We start from the raw sequence: 21682 nt of genomic DNA, 5'->3' as shown, positions 1-21682 counted from the left end.
GCTATCCCCAGGCGCTTACCTGGCCTCTCTCCTCCAGCTCCGTCAGCATCACTATGGAGCAGGATTTCCACTCCCAGATCATCCTCCAGAAGTCCTCTATCGTGTGCTGCAGCGGTCCTTGGCTGGCGATATAGGAGTCCTTCTGGCGATAACCCTGCAATTTGGAAACCGGGTTAGCGGTGAATCGGCGGCACCTCGATGCTGGGAGCAGTGGGAAGAGCGCTCCTGGACACGGTTGGGTTACCAAGCTCAGTTAAATTTTGGGAGCATCACGACTGTCCGGGTGAAATGTCGACAGCTTGGGCAGAGAAACCTGCTCTCACGGTGGGCTACGTCCCCACGCATGGGCAATACCACCCCGCTGCTCGGCAGCTGAGGTGCCATCAGCCAGCGCTTGACCGTGGTAAGAGCTTTGTTTTTAAAGACAAGCACCTGGAGGAAGATCACATCCCCTACACATGCATGGCCTGATCCATTTGGTGAGGAAAGATTTGGGTTTCCAGCACTTCTAAGCCATGTTGCAAAGTCTGAGTGCTGGAGCAGAGCCTTGCCTAAGCTCCAGGTACTTCAGGTATGATTTTTACTGGGGATTTTTCAAAGAAGTGAGCAAAACTAGATGGAACTAGGAGATCTTTAAGGTGCCTTCCAACCCAAACCATTCGATGATCTATGAAAACCAGTAGTAAATCTGGGTGACTCTGGCTCTTCCGCAACCACAAAGCGCCTCTGTTTCCAAAAACATCCGACGTTCCCCTGTGCCCTCGCTGCAGACTGTGACTCAAGATGCTTCGTCATTTGGAGCTTGTCATTTAAGCAAAGTTCAGCGGTGGCAGGAAATTGAATCCTCCACAAAAATTGCTTACGTGACATTTAAGCTTTCCGATCTCGATGCAGAACAAGGCGGCTGCTCCCGGCTGCGTTGTGTCGGATGCTCACGCAGCCAGAGCCACCCGCGGGGACCCAGCAAAGGAGATTTCAGGGAGCAATTAATTTGGGATGGTATAACTGGGAATAAACTGGTTTTACTGGTTCAACCCATGGCAGTAATCGCCCTTTGGGGGGGAAAAAAAACCCAAACCCAATGCTGCCGTTAGGAGATGAAAATAGGAATTGGGCTAGAAAAGAGCAGGGCTCTGTCACTTAGCCAGCGCTGGCATCACTGCACGAAGATAAATACTCATACGAGATGTCCTCCTGAAGTCAACAGGATTACTCACGAGAAAAGGATGTGCAATCACTTACCTCCTCCGTGGAGTGAGGAAAGCACTTAACCTCTCTGCCTCGCCTCCTCCCGTCACCCAGACAGGTATAATGGGATTGACCTGGTTTTTCTCAAGGGTTTTGGGATCCGTGTATTGCTCCATCGCCTAATCTAGTGGATGTTTTCTGACCAAATGCACAGTGCCGTACAGCAATCATTTCCACGGCTACGTGCATCCGCTTCTCCAAAGGCATCGGCAGAGCCTGGAGTTGCAGAAGCGAGACCGGGATTTGGAGGCTCTGCTTGAGCTCCAGCTCTTGTCTCCCACCATCCGTGGGTCACAAGGAAACTGTATATACGGAGGGGTTTCTTGGAGAAAGAAACTAGCACCATCTGGTGACAAAAGCAAAGTCAAGTGGAAAGAGCCTTACGAAACCCAGAGAAGGAGTGGTTTGGGACAGATCCTTTCCATAGGAAGCAGCGTGAGGTAAAGAGTTTCCATCGGGAGAAGATGGAAAGAAATTAAAGAAGACTCACGTCAATGAAGGAAGCGTTTACGTAGTCTGTGTTCTCTTCACCTCTCTTCACCGGAATGATTACTCGGTTGAACTCATCTGAAACAGAAGCGAAATGATCTGAGCTTTGGGGAACACCTTCAAAGCACGATTCCTTGATAACCACGCATAGCCTTAGCTGGGAAGTCACCAAGCCCTAGGTGAGAGGACGGAGATATGGGAAGGGGACTCCTGTGTTTACAGCACCCAGCTGGGACAAGGAGAATCAGTTCTGCCTTTTGCCATGCCCAGGTCTGGGGAAGGAGAAGGGGATGCTGAGGACTCCAGGGGCAGGACCTGCTCAACACAGGGACTCCCTTCTCCCTCAGGACAGAAAGCCTCGGCAGCATAAACCTGCTGAGAAAAAGTCATGGCAGGGACAGGTCGGAATGAAAGCAAGAAAGCCCCAGGGTCAGCATCGTATTTGGCCATGAAAAACCATCTGCCCTTCACTCCGCCCTGTCCCTTCATGCTCTCCCCGCCTGAGCAGGGGGTTGGACCAGATGACTCCAGAGGTCCCTTCCAACCTCAGCCAGTCTGTGACCCCAGTACCAGGGGCACGAATGCCTCTGTCTCAACAGCTTCTGAGTGCTCACAGAATCCCAGAGTGGCTGAGGTTGGAAGGGACCTCTGGAGGACATCTGGGCCAACCCCCTGCTCAAACAGGACCACCAAGAGCTGGTTGTCCAGGTCTGTGCGCAGATGAGTTTTTAATGTCTCCATGGATGGAGACCCCACAACCTCCCTGGGCAACCTGTCCCAGTCCTTGGTCACCCTCGCAGTCACCCAGTGTTTCCTGATGTCCAGAGGGACCCTCCTGTGTCTCCGTTTGTGCCCATTGCCCCTTCTTCTGTCACTGGGCACCGCTGGAAAGAGCCTGGCTCTGTCCTCTTTGCACCCTCCCTTCAGGGATTTACAGACGTTGAGGAGACCCCCCGGAGCCTTCTCTGCTCCAGGCTGAACAGCCCCAGCTCTCTCAGCCTGTCCTCATAGCAGAGATGCTCCAGTCCCTTCACCATCTCCGTAGCCCTTGGCTGGACTCTCTCCAGTCTGTCCATGTCTCTCTCGCACTGGGGAGCCCAGCACCGGACACAGTGCTCCAGGTGTGGCCTCACCAGCGCTGAGCAGAGGGGGAGGACCACCTCCTCCACCTGCAGGCAATGCTTCGTCTAACACAGCCCAGGACACCACTGGCCTTCTCTGCAGCAAGGGCACCTTGCTGGCCCATGGTCAATCTGATGTCCACCAGGACCCCCAGGTCCTTTCCGGCTGAGCTGCTTTCCAGCTGGGTGGTCCTCAGCACATCCTGGTGCCTGGGGTTGTTCCTCCCCAGGGGCAGGACTTTGTACTTCTCCTTGTTGAACTTCATGAGGTCCCTGTTAGCCCATTTCTCCAGTCTGACTCCTGTCCCCACAACCACCCAAATGGTCCCCTCACCCATCAGGGACTCTTTCCCCAAGGAGACAAACAAGTCTTACATGGAATTATCTGAAGCACCCTGTTCTTCTTCATGTTTGCCGGCAAGTTGCCCGTTCTCATCTTGTCGTTCTGAATTTTGATTGAAGTGAGCTTCTGCAGAAGAATGGAAGCAGAGGCAGCTTTCAGAGCCGCCCCACACCAGGCAAGCGCATGGTGGTCCCTGCAGCCCAGCACCATCCGAGCAGATCCACCAGGACAAGAACCACTCTCACCTTGAACTCCTCTTCCAGCCCGTTGCTGCTGGTCCCTGGCACTTTGTTGTAGATCTTCTGGAGGTGGATCTCTAATGAGGTCACCTCCAGCTCCGTGTCACCGTAGAGATAGTGCTCCAGAAGCGCTTGGTATATAAACACATACTGCATCTGGAAGGGTTGCAGGGAGAAGCCATCAGCCTCCGCTCCGTACCCAGCGAGCGCATCCTGGTGCACGTGCTGGCAGCAAACCCACCACCCCACTGCCCACCCGTGCTCGCTGGGCACGTGGCACCCCGCTGAGACCCCAGAAAAGTGGATAACAACCTGTCTGCTGCTGTACGGGGACTGGGACCTTACTGGCTACAAGACACAAAGCTGATGTCACATAAAACTTTCTCCAAGTCTGGAGAACAGGAGGCTGAGGGGAGACCTTGTCGCTGTCTACAGCTACCTGAAAGGAGGGTGTAGCCAGGTGGGGGTTGGTCTCTTCTCCCCAGTAACAAGTGACAGGACAAGAGGAAACGGTCTCCAGTTGTGCCAGGGGAGGTTTAGATTGGATATTAGGAGAAATTTCTTGACTGAAAGGGTTGTCAATCCCTGGAACAGGCTGCCCAGGGAAGTGGTGGAGTCCCCATCCCTGGAGGTATTTAAAAGAGGTGTAGATGTGGTGCTTAGGGACATGGTTTAGTGGTGGGCTTGGCAGTGCTAGGTTAATGGGCGGACTCAATGATCTTAAAGGTCTTTTCCAACCTAAATCATTGTCTTGGAAGGGACCTGTAACATCTAGTCCAACCCTCTGCAATGAGCAGGGACATCTTCAGCTAGATCAGGTTGCTCAGAGCCCCGTCCAACCTGACCTTGAATGCTTCCAGGGATGGGGCATCTACCACCTCTCTGGGCAACCTGTGCCAGCGTTTCACCACTCTCAGTGTAAAATATTTCTTCCTTATAAATAGTCTGGATCTCCCCTCTTTTAGTTTAAAACCATGGCCCCTTGTCCTATCTCTACAGGCGCCACTAAAAAGTTTGCCCCATCTTTCTTATAACCCCCTTCAGATACTGGAAAGTGCTCTAAGGTCTCCCCGGAGCCTTCTCTTCTCCAGGCTGAACAAGCCCAACTCTCTCAGCCTGTCTCCATAGCAGAGGTGCTCCAGCCCTCGCATCATCTTTGCAGCCTCCGCTGGACCCGCTCTAACAGGTCCATGTCCTTCTTGTGCTGTGACCCCAGATCTATGATGCTATGAAGGGGATTAAAAAGAGCAGGACCCAGCGAAAGGATGCAGCACCCTTCCAAAATGAGGGATGCTACTCAACCCTCACGTACGCTTTGCTGCAGGCTGGGACCGACTGCACGCAAGAAATCCAACTCCAGCGAGTAAATCCCAAATGAAACCGCAGCGCCACACTTACATCCGTCTGTACCATCTGGCAGCGCTGAGCCCGGATCCGGCTCACGAAGCCGTAAACGTCCACCTTCCTCTCCGCGTGCATCATGTCCAGCATGGCATCGATGACGATAAAAGTGCCCGTGCGTCCTACCCCGGCGCTGAAAGAGCAGAGGGGACAAGAGGTCAGTGCAGCAGTGCTGGCATTGGAGTCTGTTGCAGAGCAGCAGGGAGCAAGCCAGACGCTTCCCAGCAGTGGGTAAATAGCAAAATCTGTTTTGGAGATGAGAGAGGTCCTCAGCTTGGCGTTCAGCGTCACTTGGGTTTTGCAGAGAGATGCACACGGCATCTCCAGCAACCGCCGCGACCGGAGCACCGAGCAGGGAGAGCCACAGCGAAACCTGAGCCAGCTGCGGCTTCCAGAGTCTCGCGGGCTGCCTGTTCCTACCAGCTGCCCGCTGCCCTTCCAGCTACCCTCCATCACGCGAAGGTGAGCCCACGGGGAAGCCTCGTGTCTGTGCTGGTAACTCAGCCATTAAGGAGAAGAAGAAAGATGAGGCCAGCAGACGCTAGGGAAAGACAAAGCTCTTTTGTCAGCTGCCTCCTGAGAAGAGAGCTGGAAAGATGGACTTGGGAGGTTACAAATGTGATCGTCTCTGCCTTTAACTGTGGGCATTTCCCCTTCTGAAACGCAGAAAGCCTCCGTGAGGCTTTTCAGGCTTGCTGCTGTGCCTGAAACCGCTCCACGTGAGGTCAAACACCATGGCCCTTGCTCCAAGGCACGCTGCCAGCTGCGTACTGCTTTCTCGCAGCAAGGGATGCTGCCCTCTCGTGCCCAGGTGTGTTGGTTTTGCGTGGCAAGGTTTTGGTAGCGGGGGGGGCTACAGGGGTGGCTTCTGTGAGAAGCTGCTAGAAGCTTCCCCTGTGTCTGACAGAGCCAATGCCAGCTGGCTCCAAGATGGACCCGCCGCTGGCCAAGGCCAAGCCAATCAGCGCCTCTGTGATAACATATTTAAGAAAGACAAAAACAGTTAGAGAGAGCTTTTGCAGCCAGAGAGAGGAGGGAGAAGATGTAAGAACATCTGCAGACACCAAGGTCAGTGAAGAAGGAGGGGGAGGAGGTGCTCCAGGCGCCGGAGCAAGATCCCCCTGCAGCCCGTGGTGAAGACCATGGTGAAGCAGGCTGTCCCCCTGCAGCCCATGGAGGGAGGATGAGGGGGTGTAGCGATTCCACCTGCAGCCCGTGGAGGACCCCACGCCGGAGCAGGTGGAGACACCTGAAGGAGGCTGTGGCCCCGTGGGAAGCCCGCGCTGGAGCAAGCTCCTGGCAGGACCTGTGGATCCGTGGAGAGAGGAGCCCACGCCAGAGCAGGTTTGCTGGCAGGACTTGTGACCCCGTGGGGGACCCACGCTGGAGCAGTTTGCTCCTGAAGGTCTGCACCCCGTGGAGGAGACTCACGTTGGAGAAGGCCGTGAAGGACTGTCTCCTGTGAGAGGGACCCCACGCTGGAGCAGGGGAACAATGAGTCCTCCCCCTGAGGATGAAGAAGCGGCAGAAACACCGCGTGAGGAACTGACCGTAACCCCCACTCCCCGTCCCCCTGTGCCGCTGAGGGGGGCGGAGGTTGAAGCCGGGAGTGAAGTTGGGCCCGGGAAGATGGGAGGGGTGGGGGGAGGTGTTTTTAAGATTTGGTTTTATTTCTCATTCCTCTACTCTGTTTTGCTTAGTAATAAATAAGATGAATTCCCTCTCTAAGTTCGGTCTGTTTTGCTCGTGATGATAATTAGAGAATGATCTCTCCCTGTCCTTATCTCGACTCGTAAGTTTTTTTTTCATTGTACTTTTTCTCCCCTGTCTAATGAAAGAGGGGAGTGATAGAGCGGCTCTGGTGGGCACCTGGCCCTCAGCCAGGGTCAACCCACCACACCAGGGCAGCGGAGAGCCAAGGGAGATGCCACCAATGGCCAACAGCGGTGCTTAGCTTGGCTCACTCGGCATCCAGTTAACGCAAACGAAGACCACTCAACACGAGTCGTAACACCATCACATCACTGATTCCAAGAAGTTCCTTCAATTCAGATGCATTTTTTGGAATGTTCCCATGTGGAATATTCTCATTTAATATGGTAAAGTTAAATAAAAAGAATAAAAAATGCCCAGGACGTACCTGCAGTGCACTACTATTGCTCCTGCGTATTGGGGATTACACGTCTTCACCTTCTTCAAGAACTTCAGCATCCCGATGGGGGTGAAGGGGACCCCAAAGTCGGGCCAGCTGGTGAAGTGGAACTGAGTCACCAGGCGCTGAGGCTTCTTGTTCGTGACGTCGCCAACCTGAAGGGGAAGCGTGTATTCAGGTTGAGGATAAATACTCAGATTTCCCTTCTTTCCCCTACAGCAAGGGCAGAGAGGGAGCTACAGCCCCAAGGGTGAGCTGGACGGCTTAAGAAGCACTAGCGTCCACAAGATGAAAGGGCACAGACTTCGGCTCTGAGGCCAAATTAGTCTCAAAAAACATGACATTTTAATCGCCCAGCATCACATTCCGGGTGAGAGATGCCAGCCTGGCTTCGGCTGCGGCTCCAACCTGGCAGAAGCTGCTGCATTTCATTCCCAGCGGGCTCAAACAGAATCTGCCGCCCCATCCTTTCCCACACCTCTGCCCACAGCATCCTCAATTAAAGGCAGGGGAGGAAACCACCCACGTCCAGGCTGTTGGAGCAAAGGCTGAGGCTCAGAAGAACCCTGCTCAGGGTCCAGAGAGGTTTTCAATCACCAGCTCTGCCTTGCCTGCCTCAGAGAGCAGCAGGAAAACAAACAGAGCGACTAAAGCATCCAGAGCCTCCTTGGAGGACAAGAAAATGTAATGACAGATGGGAGAGCAATCAAAAGCAATGCATACGGCGCTGGATTTTGTCTTGGCTCATGGGATCAGTCTGATTATTTGCAGGCATTAAGTATCTGTGGGTGACAGCAGGAACCGATACTGGTGACAGCAAGTGCTGGAGTATTACGGGACTGAATTTCAGCCTTGGCATCCGTCAGCTTCCCCGCTCTCAGTAGAGCCATGCTGGTACCCACTGGGAATGGGCTCCCAGGTGTTTAAGATGAGTAAATTCTTAACAGCTCTGATTAAAAATGGATGCTGGAGGTCATTTCATCCCAACTCGGCTCTCACGGCACCTCGGAGGAGTTGAGGGGCACGCCAGTGCCTGTTGAGTGAACAGCGTGGAGAGTGGAAAGGAGGCATGGGATGGGGTGGGATGGGGTGGGATGGGATGGGGTGGGATGGGGGGGGGATGGGATGGGGTGGGATGGGGGGGGATGGGAGACACGAGCGCTGGCACCTGCTGGATGCAGAACTTCCGCACGGTGTAATCCACCAGGACGGTCACGTCCTCCACAGACACTCGGATGTTCCCGTACGTCCAGCAGCCCTGATCTGGCCAGTACTGAGCACATTTACACTGCGGGGAGAGAAAACGGGCGCAGGTGAGCTCTGGTCCCTTGCAAGCCTGGGACCGGCTCCAAGACATGCCCATGGGCATGAGAAGTGCCAGATTCAGATGACGTTGGGTTAGATACCAGCCCATGAAGCCTTCTGGCACCTACCTCTTTCCTCTCCTTCAGGTTGGTCACCATGACAATTGTCGCTGTGTTTTGCTCCCAAATCATCCTCCAAAAATCGTTCACGGTTTCTTCCTTTGGTCCTTAGGGGAAGGTAAAAAAAACGTTGTCTTTGGGATCAACCAAACGGAAACCCAGAGTGTGAAGTCACACATTGTGGATGATGCAATGCATTTTTGCCAACATATGTCAGCACGGGAGGTGCTTTGATGTCTGGGCATGTTGTGTAACCCAAGGAACAATCCTATCACACAATAGCTGGGCTTTTTGGATATGTTTTATGATCACGCATTTCATTTTTAGCCCAAGAAGGGGAGATCAGACAAATGGAGCATGGAAACAACTTGCCCAAGGTCACCCAGGGCAATTGTGGCCATCACAAGTACCCTGCAGAGGTCCTGTCCCCGAGCCTCGTGCTTTAACCACGGGATCCCCTTTCAACATAGCCCAAGGACAGTTACCTGCTGCCTGCCAGACAAGGAGCTGACTCAACCTAGACCTCCCCTGCCAAGCCCGAGGCTAAGGGTGAGCCAAGAGAAAAGCAGAGCCAAAGCTTTACCCCAGGTGCTGCTGCTGGACCTGATCCAGCCTTCCTTCTCCAGGCAAACTGGTAGGCGATGTCCTAACCCACTTGCAAGTCAAGAGTGGAAATGCAAACCACCTCCCATGGTCAGATAACCCCCTTCTGCTGACATGAACCTTCCTGCCAGTGGGCATCTTGGTTTTAGGGATGTGTTTGGACTGGTACAAGGAAAGCAAGAGCTGGAGGGCTACGGATGGAGCATCCAAGCTGGTGATGCACTGGGTGGGGGCAACCGAGCTTGGGAAGACTTGTGATGCTTGTTGCTCTCAATAGCTAAATAGTCCTGCCTCCCCTCTGAAGACCACAGCAAAATTTCTCTCCAAGGGCACAAGCCTACGTTACTGTCTGCTGAGGTTTAAAAAGGAGCAGAAGTTAAACCAGATCAGCGTGGTGGTCTCTGTATTAACAGATTTGGGGAATTCAATTAAGCACCTCACTGGCAATATTTCCAGAGATCATGACCACCTGCAGCTGTGGGCCAGGGTGGAAGGACAAGGCTCAGGACAGAAACATTTTGACACCCTCCGGCAATCGGTATTGCACAGGTAGGGCTCCTCTTCCTCCCACAATACATCCAGCACTGGTCTTTGACTGGAAAAAAACATTTTTTGGAACAAACTGTGGACCAGCCAAGCCTCCTTTCGACCAGGAGAGCTCCGCAAGGCGCTGTGCTGTGGTTAGACTGGCACAGCTTCGCCGAGCAGAAGGACCCCAGCCCAAGTGGCACCAGACAGAGCTACAGGGATAACCGAGCGTTTACCTTGTGCAGCAATGAACTTGTTTTTCTCTTGGTACCCCTACAGAGAAAAGGAGAAAAAAGGAAGACAAATGAAAGACGAGTATTTGTCTAACACAAGTCATGAAATGCATCTACATCATTAATAACCAGAGCCATCCCTTGCGCTGTTGCTTACTCCCCCCGCTGCGCAGACGAGGAGCTGCAGCCTCCAAGGAGAGAAAAGGTGCTGACAGCAGGGCAGAAATAATGGAAAATCCCTGTGCAAAGGGTCCCTGCCCCAAAGCAACACTCCCCACGCTCACGTAATGCGTGAACGACCCCACTTGTGGCACAGAGCACTACTGAAGTGGTACCCGATGGCCCCTCTGCTGGGGTCAGACCTTGCATCCGGAGCATCACATGAAAATCAGCATTAATCTTTGGGAGATCGGGCTGTTGAACTCATGGGAATTGATGTTGTGTATTTCCTAATGGATATTTATTTACTGCTGAGGAAAGGAAAAAGCTCTTTTGGGTCTTGCTTTTCTTCAGGTGTCTCCATCTCTTTCAAAGTTTACTTCTTTGTATTACCCTTCCAATTTATTTGAGCTACACGGTGACATCATATAGGACCCATCTCCTCCCAGGAGCACAGCAGGACAAAGTTGTTTCTATTTTAGCTGTGTTGCTTGATTTCTTTTTCATCCCCTTCCCACATCCAGCCCTGCAAGCTGGAAAGTACCGATGATTAACCAGCCACAACACTCATCAGCCATTAACGAGAAATCCCCAATTCCTGCAGGAATGGTTCCCAAAGCCCTGCCAAACCAACTGGCTTGGCTTTGCAGCACCCTAAGGAGCATAAGTGGGGAAAAGAGAGGTGGGAAGAGATGCGACTACAGCAAAACAGCTGAGAAAGGGCAGAGATACAACCAGAATTTATGAGTCCCAGATCTCAGCCTCTTATTCCAACCACTTTTGTCTGGTCTCACGACCCGGAGCGGAGCACAATGAGCTCTACCACGGCCACACAAAGGTTATGAGATCAAAAACCAGTGCAATTTATTGCTCCGGAGGAGCTGGGGAGATGTTAACGTAGGAGGCAGTCTCTTAACCATCCTCTCCCAGGCACAAGTCACACCCCATAAAAGCCCCACGCTACTGCCGGCCGGGGTGCAGCCAGCGGGGATTTCCCCTTCGAATCACGACACTCACATTAATGAAGGAGGCGTTGATGTAGTCGGAGTCAGGAACCCCCTCGACAGGAGTTAGGTGAACCCTGGAATGATCATCTGGAGGAAAATTAAAACTCTGCATTAAAAACAAACCGCTCCACAATAGCTGAAATCTGGTGTAGTGAGAAAGCCGGGTGTTGGAGCAGAGCCTGGGCTCGCTGGGTCCCCCCACCGTGTACACAAACACCTTTATGCCCCCAAATTCCTCTCACTTAAGCCCAGAGAGGTGCTAACCCTCGCCCAAGGAAGTTTTGAGGCGTGCACACATTTGAGGAAGCTCCCAAGCCAGCCCGCCGCCCCACGCTGCCCAACAAGAGCTGGCCATTTCGGCATTTCCCATCCGTTTCATTTTCCAAGGCCTGGCCGCTGATGGCCCCAGAGAGCTCCTCCTAGTAGGTATCTAAAGATAAAGCAGATGCAGCCACCCATGCGGGAGGTGAAATGAGCTCATCCATGTCCTCATCCATCCCAAAAACAGGAATGGGGAGCCCCAGCAGCAGCAAGGGCCGGGTTCTCCCTCCACTCAACCAGCTCTGATACCTACAGGGCAAAATGTTCACGTATCTGTTCTTCTCCTTGTTCTCCTCCTTGGAAGCAGCTTCACACGTGGCCTGTATGGGACACGCTGGGAGAGCCTGCAATGGCAGAAGAGGGAGTTTTCCATTATGTCCTTGCTCACGGCACAGCAGTAACCACAACGCAACCGGCGTGTCGGCGCACGCCGCATCCGAGCATCCCGTTGGAGGGTGGTCACCCTTTGCTGGCCTCCAGGAGAAGTGAGCAGCAACCCCTCGTCCTCCTACCACTTCAGATGTGTCCCCACCACCCCACTTCCACCCCACCACTGCTCCCTGTCCCCACCGAGCTCAAGGTGACTATTTAAATAGCCTGGGCTGGACTGGAGAGAGCAACTCCCTTCCGCAGCGTGACACGGGAATCTCGGGACCCATGAACACGAGGTGGCAGCAAAACCTCCAACACCAAACCCACCAGCCCAGGGATCAAGGAGCTCATTTCTGCTCATGGAGGTTCCTGCTGAGATTTCCCCCGTTAACAGCGATGCTAACCTGATTAAACCCCCTGCGCCAAGCCCCCATCGCCCCAGCGCACCCAGCGATGGGAAGGAGCACCCACGCACCCTCCCATACCCCCCCCAGGGAGTTATTCTCCACCCAGCGGCACCGGGGACCTGCAGGTCAGAGGTTGCTGCGGTCACAGGCGACGCTGTCCCGGTCACAGCGGCCGGGTTTCACGCTTGAGCTGAGGAGGTGCTTCCCCAGCACAGTTCTTTCACATCCTCTTTGAACAGCGAAGAGGACGAGAAGGTATGGGAGGGATTCGCCATCCCTTCCTCCAGCTGACAGGACAGACGTGCTTCGGCAACGGAAATCTTCAAGGCAATTGAGTATTTATAACCCCCAAAATCCCCCTCCCCGGGCATTCATTGCACCTATTTAGTTTCATCGAAGCGTGGCCAGCAAGGGTATCAAGTTGTGCAACAGCTGAAGAAAGTCGAGTGGCTTTTTTTAAAATCTTCACATCATCCTCATATTGCCATATCACACCTTGGACTATAGATTTGCAGATGACAGTGGATTTTCTTTCGTTAATTAGGCTGATGGAGGGTCCAGGTAGTTCAGCAGCGCCTATGTTACATGCTGTGATACTCCGGTCAGTTATTTAACTCTGTCCCCTACCTCATTACCCTGCTGCCTATTTTTGTTTTGCCAAGGTGAAACAGGTTTATCATCACAAGAAGTTGCAGAGCTCAGCACCGTCAGGAAGAGCTTGAAGCCATCTCAAGAGATGTTCCGGCACCGTGGGATAAGCACAATACCTGAATTATTACTCACTGCTGATGGCCGGCTCTTGTCCTATAAATTGTCATCATTCTGTTTCAGGGTTAACAGCTCATTGAAATAGGTGGGGTCATTTCTGTGTCGCTGTCAGAGCTCTTGTTTTGGCTGTTTGTGGATTTAAGCCATGAGAACTGGGAGGAGGGAGGCAGTGTTTGGGAGGAAACCAGCAGGCAGGGAAGCTCTGGAAGACCCAAAGGCATCCAGGACACCTCCTGACCCCAGAAGAATGTAACCCCATAACACCGCTTGCTACCAAAGCTCTATTTTCTGTAGCGAATATGAGGAGTAGTGGCTTGCCCACCATCACAGTAGATTCAGGACCAGAATGGGTCTTCCCACCTCACAGCCCTTCGAGAAACTCCTGAGGACTGGGCAGACCATCACTCCCTCCATGAAGCTCCCAGGTAAGGTCTTCTGAAGCATGGTGTCCAGCACCAACACCGTTATTTTATCGACTCAGTTACCCCTGGGTGGATGTGCTGGTCCCAAGGCGGGTACCACTGCACTCCTCTCTGATGTACCGGCCGTTTTGTCCCTGCTCTGTGAAGTGAGACCAGATTTTTCCCCACTGTGCGTCTTAAGCCTGATGCCGACAGCAGCCTGCGGGATTTAAGGGCAAGAAGCAAAGGCACTCACGTTGAACTCCTCCCGAAAGAGCTTGTTGTCATCTGCCATCCGGCGGTTGATCTCCTCTTCCAGCTTATCGACGGGCAGAGGTGGGTATTTACGGTTGGTGCTGGGGGAGCGGGCGAGCAGCGGCATGCTCTGAGGCTCTGCAACGACACCCATGCATCAGAGGTGCCCACCCAGCTGCTCCCCGTGCCCAGCACTCAGCCATATCCAGGTGGCCACAAGGACTTCACACACCCTATGCTGTCTGCTTCTAGGCCCACCTCGCATCCTCACTGTCCTGTATGTTCACAGAACCCCAGACTGGTTTGGGTTGGAAGGGACCTCACAGCCCATCTAGTTCCAACCCCCTGCCATGGGCAGGGACACCCTCCACTAGCCCAGGTTGCCCAAAGCCCCATCCAACCTGGCCTTGAACATTTTCTGGCCTTTTGTGCTTCCTATGGATGGTGAGTGAAAACTTGGAGATGCTATAATGGTGCAAAACTCTTTCAACACCCCGTGGTTGAGCATTACACTGTTGTAGAGGTGGGATAGGGCAATAAGGACCAAGTCGAACAACCCCAGGCAACGCTACACACTTGGGGCAGAGTGGCTGGAAAGCTGCCCGTCAGAAAAGGACCTGGGGGCGTTGGTTGACAGCCGGTTGAATATGAGCCAGCAGTGTGTCCAGGTGGCCAAGAAGGCCAACAGCATCCTGGCTTGTATCAGAAATGGTGCAGCCAGCAGGACCAGCGTGGTGATCGTCCCCCTGTACTCGGCACTGGTGAGGCCGCACCTCGAGTACTATGTTCAATTTTGGGCCCCTCACTACAAGAAGGACATTGAGGTGCTGGAGCGTGTCCAGAGAAGGGCAACCAAGTGATGCAGGGTCTGGAGCACAAGTCTGATGAGGAGCAGCTGAGGGACCTGGGGTTGTTTAGCCTGGGGAACAGGAGGCTGAGGGGGAGACCTGATGGCTCTCTACAACTCCCTGACAGGAGGGTGTAGCCAGGTGGGGGTTGGTCTCTTCTCCCAAATAACAAGTGATAGGGCAAGAGGAAACAGCCTCCAGTTGTGCCAGGGGAGGTTTAGATTGGATATTAGGAGAAACTTCTTGACTGAAAGGGTTGTCAATCCCTGGAACAGGCTGCCCAGGGAAGTGGTGGAGTCCCCATCCCTGGAGGGATTTAAAAGACGTGTAGATGTGGTGCTTAGGGACATGGTTTAGTGGTGGGCTTGGCAGTGTGAGGTTAACGGTTGGACTCAATGATCTTAAAGGTCTTTTCCAACCCAAACGATTCTGCAATTCAAAGTCATCAATATCGGGGAATGAAGACCACCTCACTTAGAATTCAGACTTCACTCTGACTCGCATGGAAATTTTGGCACCATCACTGTGACATAACTCCCAGGTGGACACAGCAAGGGTAGCTGTTGCTTGTGGTTCCTCAGCGAAGCCAAGAAAGGCCATGCAAGGGTTATACCAACACAACCGACAGCTTGTGAAGTTCACACCTTTGCTTACAGCAATGTAAAACTTGGGTAGGGAAGGTCTCAGTTGCCAACGTAAAAGACAAGGTGCTGACTTTAAGTTAGTGCTTGCTCTGAAGGTGTTTGGTTTATGTGGAGGGAGCTCAGAAAAAGGATCTGAACAGTCTAAGAGGTGGTGGCTCCTCCTCAGCTCTTACTTTGGTGTCCACATATGGACAGAGATGCCCAACTTCAGACCCTCAATTGGCAGCTCTGGCTCAATGACAGAAAATGAGACAAGCTCAGGGACAGAAGAATTTACACATTACAACAGGCTTGCACAAGACTTTAAACTTGCACTTATGCATCTTTAAGAGGCCCAAAAAGGTTTTTATAAAGAAAAACCCAATATATTCCCTGCTTTCTCACAGAATTGTTGGTTCAGTGCCTACAGTTAGCGTGAAGACTTGCATGAGAGCTTTAATCAGCCGTCATCCTAATTTGAAAGGGTAGAAGGATATTTAATTATTCCCCAAAGATGTGGGGTTTTTTCAAAAAAGATTCTTATTTGAGTCAAAGAGACATTGTGAAAATTCAAGAGGAACGTGAGCAGTTCAGTGTTGGAAGTGATCGCACAATTTAATATTAACCACTTGAGGGCAAACATTTTGTCGCTCGAATGAAAATTGGGAAATAAATTTTCATTCTATAAGTTTGCCAAAAATCATGGAAAACAGAGAAAGTTCGGAACAAGAAACAAATAAAAATGTAGATGAAAAAATACTTTCCTACAAAAATACGAGGTGGGAGAACAAAGCCGTGGCATCCAGCCCACCGAGTCCTCAGGCGCTGTCACTGCACCGGGCTCAGACTGTGACAGTGTCGCATCCGTGGGCTTTTCTGGACTTTTACAGAGCTCTGTCTTCTGGTGTATAATATTTATATTATAAATACACTCAGGACCACCTTCACAAGCTCTTCCAAGACCATACTTAAAGAGAACACGATCTTCATTTTCTTTTTTACACATTTCCAGCAAAGCACCTCTGCAAACCAGTAGTCGGCGAGCGTGTTCCCATTTCCATTCAAGCTGGCCAGTAAAAGGTGGTGCTGGGTATGATGTTGGCCACGTGCCCGACAAGTCGCACGCGTCTCATTGCCGCGTTGGAAGGAATGGAAAAGGCAGAATGGTCAGCAGACAAACCTGGGTGGCTCTGCGCTGCCCAGAGAGCCGCCCTGGAGGGCATAAACCAAACCTGCTTTTGCCACTTCAAGGGGTTTATGACATTTTTGTAATTTTTACAAATTTTAGGAGAATTGCTGGTTATTTCATTAGCTAACTTTGGCCAGCTCCAAGCTGGAGCAGGGGAAAACCCACTAAATTAATCCGTTGTTATTCTGAAGAATGTTTGCATTGACCTGTTTTCATCTGAACAAAGCTTATTCCTTCGGCAAGATGCACTCTTGCTCCCCGTCTCGCACCGACACGGGCCTCACCTGCATCATCTGTTCGGCCGTTGGACAAGCGAAAGGAGTTGGAGTGACTCCCTGCTTGCTTGTATTTCTTGAACCTACCGAAGACAAGGAAATGGAGAACGTCAGTAGATACCCACCAAGAAGCCCAGGTTACCTTCTGGATGACAGATGCAGCCACAAAGAGCTTTCCTCACTTTCTCATGGCTTGATGAACTAGCTGGTGGGTCTAAGAGGCTACGGGACCTCTAAAATCCTGCCTACGGGCATAAATTTAACTGACCACATCTGGAAAGGAGACCAGAGCAAGGTGAAAGCCAGGAGGAGAAGCCTTAAGGCTGCTTTTTATGGAGGACACCCCAAGGAGTTCCTGCTCCACAGGCTGATTCAGCAAAGCACATAAACCCCAGGTTGATCCGTCCTTCGGCAGCAAAGCCCTTCTCCATGTGCTTTTAACGTGAAGCAGATGCTTACGCTCCGTTTGCCTGAAGTTAAGGGTTTTGCTGAATCACCAGGCAGGCGGCGGTGAACAGAAAGCCTTTTTTTAAGGGCTGGAAGCCAGGTGGGAAGGACTCAAACTCTGCTGCTCCTGAACTCCTGAGGTAAAGCTCTCATCAGGTTCACCGCTGCGAGGGCAGGCCTGGAGCCAAGAGACGAAGGGAATTTTTCCATCACTAAGGAAATACCTTTTTCTTTCTTTTTTTTTTCTTTTTTTTTTTTCATTCTTACTTATTTAATCACCAAAATATTGAGTAAATTAAAATGCAGGTGGAAAAACACCCTCTTCTAGCCGAGCAGATAGGCTCTTGGGAGCTGGGAATGCTACAGTTTGAGAAGCCCAGATGCTTGGATATTTTAAAAATGGACCAAAGAAAGCTTTTTTATGCCACAGTTCCAGCCACAGCATCACCTAACACTCCTAACAAGCTCCAGACGCATGCCACCTCGCAGCAGAAGATGCTCAGGCACGACGTACAGGTTTGGTACCCGAGGCAGAGCTTGGCTCTGGATGTTGGATCGCATTCGATATCAAGATGGGAATCAAGGAATAACACACCTGGTTATAGATACAAAGGACTTTGTGGCTCGAGCGCTGTGTTCAGCTTCCCTGGGTTACTCAATCCAACACCCCTGGCCTTGCGAGGAAACCTTTCCTGCTCTGACAGGGCTTCTTAACTCACCGACAGGACTTCGGCTTAATCTATCCCATTAAATATGACATTTCAGCAGCAGAACAGGCATTGCCCACCTGAGGAGCAGCTTTACAGAAAAAGGAATAAGCATCATTTACTAGATAACCCCAAACGTTATTTTCATTGTCCTTACGGGTTTCTTTTTAAAAAGCCCGCTCTGCCAGCCTTTAGCTTAGGAAAGAGCAAAAAGGGCTTCTTCCTATTTGTTGAGTAATTAATTTCTGTCAAATAAGGGAAGTCAGCATTAAAGCATTTCTTACCTTAACATGTACAGCACAATAATAATAAATACTATGACTAGAAGGGAAGCCAGGGCCACCATCACAGCTATAATTGGAGTCTCATCTGCAATAGGAAAAGAAAGTTGTGGTTATCAACAGCTGTCAAAAAACAGCCAGCGCTATCATTTAACAGGGCAGAGCTCTAAATTTTCTGCTATAATAATAATAATAACAATAACAACAACAACAACAACAATGTATTAAGTAAGGTTATGTTTGTCTGACAGTGAAGACAGATACATGAGCAAACACCACATATCTCAGATACTCTGAGGTTAGATTAAACCCCATAACCATTATTCAAAGCACCTCAATCTTCTCTGAGAGTTGTTCACTGTCAAATTGTGACCTTGTAGATGAAAATAGCGACTGAGAAAGTTGTGAGTGGACTATTTTAGGGGTTTCTTCTGCACAATTGAATGTGCCCATGGTGGCCCACCAGCCACCAGTAGAAGTTTGTTCTATCACCTGGGGACCTGCAGAGTCTTCTGCCTGAGATGTAAGGATCCATACAAGAAGTTTCTAAACAGGTCTGTGAGTCTGGCATAGCATGGTAAGGAACCTTATATTAAAACAGGTGAAAACTGTGGCCTTTGTAAGATCCCACCGATAATACATTTCTAAAATAGTCACGATATCACTTCCAGTTCTGTGTCAAATAGGACAAGAGGGCGATGCTTCACGCTGCACCTGGGCTCTGAAATCCTTCAGGCTGAGGTTTGCTGGGGAGACTCAGGGCTACTGAGCTACTTATCATCTGTCTGGCTCATCGCAGGGAGGTGGCTCCTGCTGGGACTTCTTTCATAGAATCACAGCATGGTTTGGGTTGGAAGGGACCTCCAAAGATCAACTAGTCCGACCCCCATTCTTTCCTCCTTGGAAATACTGAGTTTAGAGAGGAGGTGATGTTAGACAACCCATCGCGCACACGCTGCACCGCAAGGCCACCAAATATAAATTAATTTGGCTCGCTTCGTTGTGCGCTCCCTTGCAAATGCTTCTCAACGGCAGGCACCGCACAATTCCCTCGCAAACACACTTAGATTAGCCACGTCTGAAACGTTCCCATCCTCCGGGACCCACAACAGGGTTTTTTTTTTTTTTTAAATAAGCTATTTGTAACTTGGCCTGGAGGTCAGTGAAACAGTAGTCGACGCAAGCAAATTACCCAGCTGGGGCTGGAAGCCAAGCAACGCTAACCAGATAGGAAAATGGCCCCAAAGGGCATTTTTCCAGATAAATGTGGATGCCAGCGATGCCAGCTGGGGTTATTTCAATCTGTATGGGCCACTACACCGTGTCTACATGCCTCAGCCCCCCGAGGCTGCAGGGCATGACCCTCCTTTCCACCTTCTGTGCATCCATTTCCCTGCCAGGGCAGGATTCCTACTCCACATGTCTCAGCAATTTCAGCCAGCAGATTTTTCTTAGGTAGGATTTATTTTGTTCATCTCTGACTACTGAGCTACTAAAGGGCACTCTGGTTATACTTCTGCATTTGTCCCTCTGCGGTCACGATGTCTAGATACGTTATTTCAACCAAAAGATAGGATTTTTAGGTAATGAATTGCCTGGTACGGCAAATAAAACCATGAAATCCTCCCAGTCTTGCATGTCTTTGTTCTTTCCATCTATTGTCCTCAAGTGTCGGCATCTCCCCCAGCCCAGCAGTAAAAACCCAAAGAATTTATTGGGAGGCATTTCTGCCTCCTGCACGCTCGGTAGCTGCTTGAGCCTTAGCGTTACCCACCGTGAGGCTTTCCAAAAGCAAGCCCAGGAAGGCAAAGCAACCACGGAGCGTCTTAGCCCAACCACAGCCCACCCTTGCGCCTCCTCTAACGCGCTTCCCCTTGAGACCTCCAACCGCAACCATCATCACCATCCCGGCTGGAGGAGGAAGGTGACAAAGCCCGCAGCGCTATGTCCCCTCTACACATTGTTGGACCATTTCTCCTGCCTAGAGCAGGGTAAGCTCAGCCCTGAGGAGCCTTTGCGGTAGCACCAGTTGGCAGGAGATGTGATTTATGGGCTGAGGTGCTTCTGGCAACAGGATGCAGGGAGTCTGGGGGGTTGTGGGGTTTTTGCAGCCGTTCTTTCAACACATCTGGCTGGATGAGTTAGAGCTTTTCCACCGTGGCCGCTAACGGCCGGCGTGCTGCCCAGCCCACCCAGCAAAGCCCAGGCAGGAAACAAGCTGGAGGGTCCCCAGATGGTCCCTCCTTCCCCATCTAGCCCTGGTGAGCGGGGCCAACCCCCCCAGCAGCTCCTGTCCTGCTCGGTCCTCGGTCCTGGGGGTTTCACACTTGCAATTTGCTTGGAGAAGGGACAAGGACTTGTCCCTCTGCTTCCACAGACCTGCAGTGCTGGAGCACACACCCCGGTCCAGAGCCTGGAAGGCATCGGGATACTTAAATCTTGTCCTAGCACCTCTGAAGAGCCAGTAAACCATCTTCTGATGCTCCAGATCATGTCTCCAACTGTAGGTAGAGGTGCCATATAGCAATCTATAGGCCATCCCCTATATATCATGCAGCCCCAGGTGGAGCTGCCTGGCAGAGAGGGACAGGGCTGAGCAGCCCTCCTTCCTCATCGCTGTCAACGCCTGCCCACAAAACTTGAGTCCAAGCAAGGAGACAAGAAACTACGGGATCATAAGCAAAAAAATGGGGGTAAAAGAAATGGAAGCAAAGACGCAGGGTCAATATTTCTTAAATAAACCCTCCAGCACACGAGATGCGGAGCTCCTTGAAAAGTAAATCCTGCAAAGTGGTTGCAGAGGGGGAGCAGAGCAGAAGCAAGAGGTTAAATCCTATCTCTTAGCCAAGAGATCACGGGACAGCTACGTTCCCTGCAAATGTCACAAAGAGCCTGCAGGAGCAGATCCGTGATGCAACCTCTATTTGTTTTCCTGCAATATTTCCTTCCTGGTTGTATCTGGGAGGTGGAACAAGCCACACCAGACACCGCGGCTCAGGAGAAACCAGTGAGTGTTTAAAACATCTTAAATCACTCCCTGGGGACAAGGCCAGACTGTCATCGTACGCTGCTTTGCACAGTGGTCCTCCAGCCCCGTCTCCTACAAGGTGCTACCACGGCAGTGAGGAGCGCTGGGGAGAGGTGTGCAATGAGCAGAGCAATGCTTCAAAGCCAGAGGATCCTCCTGAGCTCCAGGTCTCGCTGCTGCTTTCTGTCCATCCTGGAGGGATACGGATGCGTTATTTCAACCTGTCCATAGGGAAACAGGAGAGGGTTCGTTGCCTTCTTTATTCAAGCCATGCCTGGATGCCTCTCTGGAAGGTAGGCATGGCCCTTTCTGTGCCCTTGTGAACCTCAGGAGGTTTAACAAGGGCGAGTGCAAGGTCCTGCACATGGGTTGGGGCAATCCCCGGTATCAGTACAGGCTGGGGATGAAAGGGTTGAGAGCAGCCCTGAGGAGAAGGACTTGGGGACACTAGTGGGTGAAAAAGTGGACATGAGCTGGCAATGTTTGCTCACAGCCCAGAAAGCCAACCGTGTCCTGGGCTGCGTCCCCAGCAGCGTGAGCAGCAGGTCGAGGGAGGGGATTCTGCCCCTCTGCTCCACTCTGGTGAGACCCCTCTGCAGTGCTGCGTCCAGCTCTGGGGTCCCCAGGACAAGAAGGACATGGAGCTGTTGGAGCGAGTCCAGCGGAGGCCACGGAGATAATCTGAGGGCTGGAGCACCTCTGCTATGGAGACAGGCTGAGAGAGTTGGGCTTGTTCAGCCTGGAGAAGAGAAGGCTGCGGGGAGACCTTAGAGCCCCTTCCAGTCCCTACAGGGGATTTTAAGAAAGATGGGG

At 51.7% G+C, this 21682-nt stretch overlaps 1 protein-coding gene across 6 annotated transcripts in view; it reads right to left on the bottom strand.

Annotated features, from left to right (window-relative positions):
• PTPRA (protein tyrosine phosphatase receptor type A) overlaps positions 1-21682 on the bottom strand; it is a 127663-nt gene that overhangs the window by 2640 nt on the left and 103341 nt on the right. For all 6 annotated transcript variants that reach the window (XM_075752810.1, XM_075752811.1, XM_075752813.1 and 3 more), the window contains 14 exons: positions 17845-17929; positions 16416-16489; positions 13473-13609; positions 11522-11612; positions 10958-11034; positions 9785-9821; positions 8427-8524; positions 8162-8281; positions 6982-7148; positions 4839-4974; positions 3447-3596; positions 3234-3327; positions 1739-1815; positions 20-154 (listed from right to left, as the gene is read on the bottom strand). In XM_075752810.1, coding sequence (XP_075608925.1) covers positions 20-154; positions 1739-1815; positions 3234-3327; positions 3447-3596; positions 4839-4974; positions 6982-7148; positions 8162-8281; positions 8427-8524; positions 9785-9821; positions 10958-11034; positions 11522-11612; positions 13473-13609; positions 16416-16489; positions 17845-17929 — 1478 coding nt within the window. The remainder of the gene's footprint in view (positions 1-19; positions 155-1738; positions 1816-3233; positions 3328-3446; positions 3597-4838; positions 4975-6981; positions 7149-8161; positions 8282-8426; positions 8525-9784; positions 9822-10957; positions 11035-11521; positions 11613-13472; positions 13610-16415; positions 16490-17844; positions 17930-21682) is intronic.

This window comes from Balearica regulorum, chromosome 4, assembly GCF_011004875.1.
Source record: "Balearica regulorum gibbericeps isolate bBalReg1 chromosome 4, bBalReg1.pri, whole genome shotgun sequence".
Classification (NCBI taxonomy): domain Eukaryota; kingdom Metazoa; phylum Chordata; class Aves; order Gruiformes; family Gruidae; genus Balearica; species Balearica regulorum.
This window is presented reverse-complemented; position numbering and strand designations above follow the sequence as displayed.